Below are 9148 nucleotides of genomic sequence, written 5' to 3'. Positions count from 1 at the left end.
AGGCCTAGCTCTCCAGTCAGGTGAGGAGCGTGCACTATGGGCGGAGCCATCTCATGCAAGGCGGGGCCTGGACGGGCCTTGAGGCGGGTGATCTAGTCTAGTTGCGAGCTTTCCCGGAGAAAGCCGGGAAGATGGCGGCCTCCTGGAGGCTTCGCTGTAACCTGCCGCTGGTACGTTACTTCCTGGGCTTCGGCAGCGGTCGAAGCCTGGGACTGGCTCAAGATGCTGCTGCATGGACTGTCGGCCGTGGAGCGAATTGGAGGTGGTTTCACGGTACTCAGCTGATGCAGGGTGAGTGGCTTGCGGTCGCTCAACTTCTCTCTTTAGCTGAGCAATGGGCCTGGGTCAGGGGCTTTCTTGATTGGGGACCCGGGTTTGTGAGGGTAGGTGGGGAGTCTCCCTGTTCCTTTCAATACCCAGAAACGGGCCTGCCGACTTAGCCTATGGCTTGCGGCAAAGGACAGTCTTCAGACTTGGGAGAGAGCCTGACTCCGTCCTTGGCCTGCCTGCTGGGCTACATGGCTTCTCTGTGACCTTGCTTTAGAATTTGAGCAATTTCGATGTCATCTAGAGAGGGTCTGTTTTAAATCCCCCTATTTTAGACCCTTAGAAAGGAATCACGTCAAATTCCTTTATTTTTATCATGCATATCTAAGGTAATAAAGCTGCCCATACATTCAAAGCCACTATTACCCATACTTATTCATTCAAAAGACCTGTCCTTATTGGGAAACCTTAAATATTACTGCACTTAATGGTGCCTGTGCAACATATAAGACGTAGTTCATAAAATACAGAATTACAGACATGGCAAGAATGTTTTAGGCAACACATGTAGCATGAGTTTCATAGAGCCTGTTACATAAAATTACTCTTAAGCAATGATATTGGACTCAGAGATATACCCACTGTCCTTCCATTATTTAACATACAGTATATAATAAAATGGCAGGCCTGGCATTATTCTTCCTTACATGTATGAATATGGGATGGGGGTTAGGATGGGGACAGAAAAGACAGTTTTTTAAATCACTAGACATTTAAGTAATCATTCTTACCACCATCTGGTACAGTAGGCCTAGCCCACACTTTCTGAGCTGTCTGAGGCCAAAACCCAAAACAAAACCAAAAAATAAAAACAATAAAATGGGTGTGCCGAGGTTTCTAAAGAGCTAATAGGGACAATTTGCCTAAGTCATATTTGGAGTAATGTTAATAAATACTCCCTGGATATTGTCTTTAACAGTATAGTATATAATATCTTCTCTGCCCCGTCCTCGCCCCCATGCGTTAGAACTGAATGTTCCTACATTTAGCAGAAACTCTGACTCAGGACTCTGCACCCTACACTCTTGTGAGTTGGATGGACCACACTTTTGAAACTCCCTGCCTCAAAACATCATGGAATAAGAAAGCTTAGAACTGTGAAAAAATACCTATGAAGGGCCCTGTCCTTGCTGGTGAGATCTTTTTGAGAGTCTGAATGCCCTAAACTCTGTACAAAAAGGAAAGAGTGTATGCGCTTAGACACAAAAATGGGTACGGTACTTTCCAAGATTTTTCTTAGAGTCAGTTGCTTCTGCCTTTAGACATCCACATGGGTAGTTTTCATTGGCTCAATCCTGGTGTTTTACCTGTGACTTATCCTACCTTTGGATATATACCTTGAACACCTCGTCTCTAAACATCATCTGTAAGGAAGATGGTACTGAGTTCCAAGGCAAACTGAGTAGTTTTATCATCACTACCACTATCCACTTAAAGTACAAATTCCTTCTTCCTTCCTTCCATTAGGAGGATGAAATCTTGTTGCTGTGTTGGGCCCACCAAGATAATGGACTTTTCCCCATCTCAAGATCAGTTGATAACAACCTTAATCCGCCTTCATCTTAATTCTTTGTTGTTCTGTGATATAACATATTTGTAGGTTTTGGACATTAGGACAGAGACTTCCATTAGAGGCGGTATGCTACATGTGGAGCCCAAATTTTTCTACCAATAGACTTTTGTTATGCTACTTGAGTACATATTCGCTCTTTTAGAAAACATGAACTTACAGGGTTGTTTTTATCATCTTCATGTATGATAAGGAGTTTCTCCATGAGATGGATAGAAATAGTACTTTAATAAAACTAAGCTGCTTTTTGGATAATCAGAGACCGAATGATTTTGGCACATTTAGTGAACCCATTTCTCTTTGACATACTAATGTAGGATTTTAAAATCTGTAAATTTGGAAGTACTCTGTTTAGTTTTCCCTAAAGGGAATTCGTTGGCTGCCTTTGTAAGCTGTGGCATGGGCTGTGTGCTTAGCACTTCTTAGAATCTTTTATTGACTTCCAATGATCTAAAACTTCAGTATTATTGCTGTTTATTTGTGGAAAACTACAAAAATTGAGAGAAATGAAGCCTTGTAGCTGGATTGTAAGTGAGCGAATCAATGCTCTGTGTTTATGTTTAACAAATCCCTTTCAGTTTTTCAACTGAAGTGTTTATTGAGAAAGCAGTGCTACTTGTCTCTTGCCTGATCTCGTAAAGGAACAAATGTCTATCAGGTGGTGGGCATGTGACAGCCTACTCACAGAGGGTGATCTCCTGACCGGAAGACATTCTCAGAATTCTGTCACATGGCCCATTCAGTCACGCAGTTACATTTAGTTCTGTACATGAATTGTTTGACACCTTTTTTCAGTATTTATAGACTACTTGGGAGGGATTAACATTGAAGATGGGATTTCACTGGTATATCAGTGAACCCTGGGAAGTAAGTCCATGATGAGGCAAGGAGTACGTAGAGGAAGAAGTGTCAGTCCTTCAGGCTGAAGGCACAACAGGGACTCCAGAAGCCACATGTGTTGGTTACAGAATGACACAGCATTGCAATTTCTCTGTTGTAATGCTTTTAGAAAAGATAGAGGATTTGGATTACATTTTTATATATTTATCCTTTTATTTGGGTAGGGATAGGAGTGCCACAGCATGTATTGGAGGTCAGAGGACAAGTTGTGAGATTCTGTTCTCTCCTGGTTGGGTTCCAGGGACTGAACTCAGGCCATCATTCTTGGCTAAAAGCTCCTTTACCTGTTGAGCCGTCTCATCAGCCCAGGGCTTGGATTTTATAAGGCATTAAGCATTACCCCAGGCATCAAGGCAGAACATTTCTGGTGTTTTGCACTCATCTCTACTCATTCTATTCATGTACACTGCTAGAATTCTAAAATGTTTTCCAAAAACTTATGTGTTGGAAACTAAAATGGAAATCCACTTGATAATGGTATTTGGGGTAGAGTCTCTGGGAAGGTTAGAATTAGGTGAAACCAGAAGAGTAGTGCCTCTATGATGTGTATCGTTAATGTCTTAAAAAGAGGAAGTCAAACCCAAACCCAAGCTAGCATACTTGGTTACTATTATACCCTTTGTGTTGTATTGGGCAGAACTGACTCATGAACCAATTACTGATTTGGTAATAATTGGATTTACTTTGATTAAAAAGTCACCAACTTTGAGCTCTTTCTTGTTCACTAAAAGCATACAAATGAGCCTTGGTGGGAAATGATTATGAATCAGAAAGGATTGGGTTAAAACAGGGTCCAAGAAGACCACTGTACTCCTGAAGTCATAGCCCAATCTAGGTCAGGCCAGTCAGCATTCCAGTCTGAGTGGGGGTCACTCAGTTACTATTGTTAGTTGATGGCTGTTAGGTGAGCAGAATCCTTTAGGGTTTAGTTCTTGGTAGGTTGCCCTCAATCCATTGGATGGCCCCATCCCAAGTAGTATATGGACAGCACAATTGGACTCCATGGGTGAAAAGAGAAGTGCCTGAGGTTAGGAGTGGATAGAGAGTGAGGGGAGGATTACCAAGGAATTAAGAGGGAGGAGTAGGAGGTGACTATATTGGAAATATGTTTTATGCATGTATGAAATTGCCAAAAAATTTAATACAAAATACATTTTTAAAATGAGCTTTGGATAGCAAAAACAGTTGGGAAGTGGGTTCAGAAGTAATAATATTCACTGAGAGCTTCCCTTACACTGTACAGTCTTCCCAATAATTAACATCTCTGTCCATGGAATATGCTCTAGGGATAACCAATTTCAACTTGTGTGCCTGGCACCAACACTATCATACAGCAGAGTGGCTGTGGCAGGCTGACATTTCAGTCACTTTGTTTATCCTGAGTTAATATTTGTGCCTTTTGTATGTATTGGGAGTGAGACATAGAAACTACATTGTGTAATAGTACTTTGGTAACAGTCCTGAGGTAATGATGATTTAACTTGCTTTTGGAAAAACGCAACTTTATACTGCAGGAGCAGTAGCAGAATTACTCAGCATAGTTTGGAAATGTTTATGTCTTGCTTGGCAGGTTCATTTTCCTTCTACCTTTCTCCATCCCTTCTCGACACTTTCAACACCCTAACACTAGATAGGAGAGAAAAAGAGGATAGAGGAAAGGAAAGAGATCTCTGAGCAAAATCAGGAATCAGGAATTGGAAAGGGTATGACATTGTTAGAGTACTTCCTGCTGATTAAGGATGTTCAATTTCCTTGGGGCAAGTTTGATCTTCACCGTCAAGATATCTAATCTTCTTCATTTTTTTTTTTCTTCTTTGTGCAGCTACTACTTATCCAACCATGGCCAACACCAGCCAACAACCCACCTGCCTCTCAGGACCCTAGCATTTATGTATCCTCTGAAAAGTCTCCAGAATTCCAAATGTCACACAGTTGCAGAAACTATCTGCAGCTGTCAAAATCACACTTCTGCTAGAGCAGGAGGCAAATCACAGGCAGTCGCTGCTGCTTCAGGCAGCCCCCTGTCACACACCTGGGATTAAATGAAAGCATATTCTTATAATACTACTGTGTCTTCTAAGAAACCAAACTCCAAAATCGTCACTACAATATAGTTTTCTAATTTGCCTCTTCAGTGTTCCCTTGAGCTTTACTTGCTTTTGACAAAGTATGTTGACCCTTGACTCTGACACTCGTGTCCATTTCTTTTGCTAAAGTTAGTGGGGTGGTGATTTCTTTTTGCCCTTGCTGCAAGAGTGCAGAATAAACTGGGATCCTTTTAAAATTTTACTTTTCTTGATTTAATGCTAAGCAGTCCATCCCAGCCAGTGGAAGCTCTTCTAAAGCCTTTGGAGTATTCAGTGTGAGGACATACATTCTGTATGAAACTGTGTAACCCTTTCTAGCAGCCTTCTTTTTTTTTTTTTGGTTCTTTTTTTCCGGAGCTGGGGACCGAACCCAGGGCCGCAGCCTTCTTTAAAATGTGCATTGGCTACTTTGCAAACATGTGTGAAACAGTCAGGCTGGTGATGGAGGCAGGAGGGCGAAGGACGGAGTTCGAGGCCAGCCTGAAGTACATAGTGAAATTCTCTCTCAACACAAGGCCCTGGGTTCAGTTTCTCCTACCCAGCGATGGCGCCAGGGCATCAACAGATTGTCTACAGGAAATGGGCTGTATTGATGACCCTGGGGTAGGCAGTATGTGTACTGTGGCTGGTTATCTGTCACCGCATAGGAACTTTCTTCCATTACAGAAACTTCTAGGCCAGCAAATACCCAAGCAGTTTTGTAGGGGGATTTACTGGCACTGGTTTTGAGAGGGGCACATGTCTTTGAAAACTGACACAAATCTACCCCACACACACCTTTTTCAGAAAAAAAAAATGCATATTTGCAAAATTTTGTATTTCTAAGGAACTTGGATCCTACCCACAATTTACTGTTTGCAGGATCACCTTGGTTATTTTCTATAGAGTATTTCTGCTACTTTGCATACCTACCAAATAAATCTGAGAACAAGAAAGATGATTTTAATATAGAAATTTCAGCTAGAAATAAATGGCTAATTGATCCACGTACATAGGTGACTCCAGTATAGCCAGTAATTGGAAGTCTTGACTCAGATCCGGGTGTGGGTTAAGGTCACTCATGCATTTAGGATCATGAGACCATCTGTCCCTAAACATAAACATTTCACCTCTGCTTTCTTTTGCTCAGACTCTTTCCTCGAGTGGAAAAACTTTCCTCATCGTTTAAATGCCTTTCTCCCAAGTCTTTCCATATAATTGAGAGAATCCAAATGGGAAATAGCAGATTCTAAAAGGTAATTGGAGGAGAATTTAGTGTGTGACATTTTTGCGAATTCAGGTGCCATTTAGAACAAGGTACTGTCCCCACTGTCTAGAGCAGTGGTTGTCAACCCTTTGGGTTGAGACTCCTTTGGGGGTTGAACAAATCTTTCACAGGGGTTGCCAGAGACCACTGGAAAACACAGATATTTACATTATGATTCATAACAGTAGCAAAATTACAATTATGAAGTAGAGTTAACAATATTTTTATGGTTGGAGTCACCACAACATAAGGAACACATTAAAGGGCACAGCATTGACCTAAAGGGAGCCTGCTGGGAAGATCTCTGACATGCTGCGTCCTACAGTAAAGGACTTAGTGACCCCTCAGGAAGCAGAGAGCTGGGGAAGAACCACCCTGAATTCACTCTTCTCTCCCTTCAGTGTCCTGACTGTACTGCCCACAGGCTGAGCTCAGCTGAAGACCATATGCAGGGAAGCCAGTTGATGGAACCCACTCAGTGTAGTGTGGAGAGAGACAAGTGGAAGACAGCCCCATGTCACTGGCTTCTTCCCTTCAGCTGTTCCACTGTGTTTCTTCCACCATTTTAATATTTGAACTAATAGCCACCGTATGACATATGTATAAGAGTTTCCATGCTAAAGAGTAGAATAATTAAAATACAATGTCTACACTGGGAGAAGCCACGTGTAGCTTAGCTCCTGATGATGTGTCTGTAGAACTGTAAGGTAGACAAGGTTTCCTCTGCAAACCTTGAACTGAAGATGTCTGTCAGATAATCGTTAATGTTAAAAGACGCACATCTGTCTTCTATGAAAATACCAATCCTCTGTCAGAGAAACAGCAAAGATTCTTTCCCGTTCTCTGGGCTTCCTCCTCACTTGGTGACTGTTTCTTCAGCTTTTTAGTTTTCTGAGGTCCTGTTTGTCAATTGTCGACCTTAAATCCTGGGCAAATGGTTTCCAGTCAGGAAGCCCGTCCTTACACCTGTATCATGTAGGGCACTGCCTGTATTTTCTTTCACAGTTTGTATTTCAGGTTTTACAGTTAGCTCTTTGATCCATTTGGAGTTAGTCTTTGTCCAAAGTGTTAGACGTGGGTTTAGTTTCATGTGGACATCTGGTTTTCCCAGCACCACTTGTTAGAGATACTTGTCTTTTCTCTAGCTTATGTTTTTGGCACCTTTGTCAGATGTGAAATGTCTGGGATTACATGTGGCCATGTGTGGGTCTTCAGCATTGGCCTGTCTTTTTGTGCTGGTACACTTTTTATTACTATGGCTCTGAAATATATACCCAGATCTGGAAATGGCAGTCCCTCCAGCATTGCTGTTTATGCTCAGGATTACTTTATCCAGCGGGGGTCTTTTGTGGTTCCATGTGAATTTTATTTCTGTGTAAAATGAGATGGAGAAATCTCAGTCAGATGATTGGTGTTGTATTGAATCTGTAAATCTGTTCTGGTAAAATGGTCATTTTTACAATATTAATTCTGCCAATCCATGAGTGGGATGTCTTTCCATTTTTTTAGGTCTTTATCTCTTTTTTAGTGGTTTAAAGTTTTCATTGTAGAGGTCCTTTATTTACTTGGTTAGGTTTATTTCTGTTTTAGTTTCCTTGAGGCTGTTGTGAATGGGAGTGTGTCAGTGACCTTTTCCTCTGTATGTTGGTGGTATATAGCAAAGCTATGGATTTGTGCAAGCTGATTCCATATCCTGCCACATTGCTGGATTTATCATTTCTACAAGTTTTCTGGTAGAAGTTTGGGGATCTCTAATGTATAGTCTCATGACCTCTGCAGATAGGGATGGTTTGACTCCTTCTTTCCTATTTGTATTCCTTTCATTTCCATCCTTTGCCTTACTGCTCCAGCCACCACTTCAAGTATATTATTTAAAAGAAGTGGGGGTACACCCTGTCTCACTCTGGACTTAAGTAGAATGGCTTCAAACTTGTTTCTGTTTATGATGATATCAGCTGTGGGTTTCTCATATATAGCCTTTATTATGTTGAGTTATATTCCCTGTAGTCTTAAATTCTCTTAATAATTTTGTTATGAAGGCATATTGGATTTTGTCAACGGATTCGTCTGTGTCTATTAAGTCCATTTATGTGGTTTATTACATTCGTTGACTTGCATATATTGGGGCATCCCGGCATTTCAGGGATAAAGCTGACTTGGTTATAGCGAATGGTCTTTTTTTAATATATGTTTTCTTTCTGTTTGTAAGTATCTTATCAACCATTTTTAATCTCTTTTTATCAGGGATATTGATTTAGCGTTTTCTTTTTGTTGCTGTGTCTTTACCGGGTTTTGATATTAGAATGACCTGGCTTTAACAGGAGTTTGAGAGTGCGCCTTCTGTTGCTGATTTTTTAAATAGTTAAGAAGAACTGGCTGCAGATCTTTGAGTGGTTGGTAGAATTCTTCTGCGAATTCATCTGGCTCTGACTTACTTTATTATTATTATTACTATTACTATTATTATTATTATTATTATTATTATTATTATTATTATTCCAGTCTCCTCATTTGACTTTTTGGTGGTTCAGCTGAGTCCAGAAATTTATTCATTTAAGGTTTTCCTGTTTACTAGAGTACAGATTTTTAAAGTATTCCCTAGGAATATTCAGAAAAAATTCCATTTAAAATATATATAATCTCTTTGAGGTCAAAACTCTGGTTTTGCCTAGGCCCACTCCATGGGCATTTGTCAAACTCCAAATTTGGCTTTAGCCCTGGTAACACTGAAGGTAAAACATTTGTCAGTGATTTTAATGAGAGGCACAGCATTGAGATGAAATAGAGCAGATACAGGGATTAATGTAGCTTAGCTGAGTGACTATGGCTGGAGGAGGGAAGAGTTTAGGCTGGGAAGGTGAAAGACACCTGTGACTCCATCTCTCGTTACTCCAGGAAGGAATTGTGATGGTCTAGAATACCAGAGTATTTCAGTGCACTTGGGCAACTATGTGGATACCCTGGAATCCATATTCTAAGTGCCTATCATAAATATGCTGCCTGTCAATAGATAGTTGG

At 40.9% G+C, this 9148-nt stretch overlaps 1 protein-coding gene across 1 annotated transcript in view; it reads left to right on the top strand.

Annotated features, from left to right (window-relative positions):
• The first annotated feature begins 74 nt into the window (after positions 1–74).
• Positions 75–9148, top strand: part of Pdhx (pyruvate dehydrogenase complex component X) — a 53711-nt gene continuing 44637 nt past the window's right edge. The window contains exon 1 of the mRNA XM_032903807.1: positions 75–291. Within this exon, the coding sequence (XP_032759698.1) occupies positions 132–291 (160 nt within the window). The 5' untranslated portion in view covers positions 75–131. The remainder of the gene's footprint in view (positions 292–9148) is intronic.

Source organism: Rattus rattus, chromosome 5 (genome assembly GCF_011064425.1).
Source record: "Rattus rattus isolate New Zealand chromosome 5, Rrattus_CSIRO_v1, whole genome shotgun sequence".
Lineage (NCBI taxonomy): Eukaryota > Metazoa > Chordata > Mammalia > Rodentia > Muridae > Rattus > Rattus rattus.
This window is presented reverse-complemented; position numbering and strand designations above follow the sequence as displayed.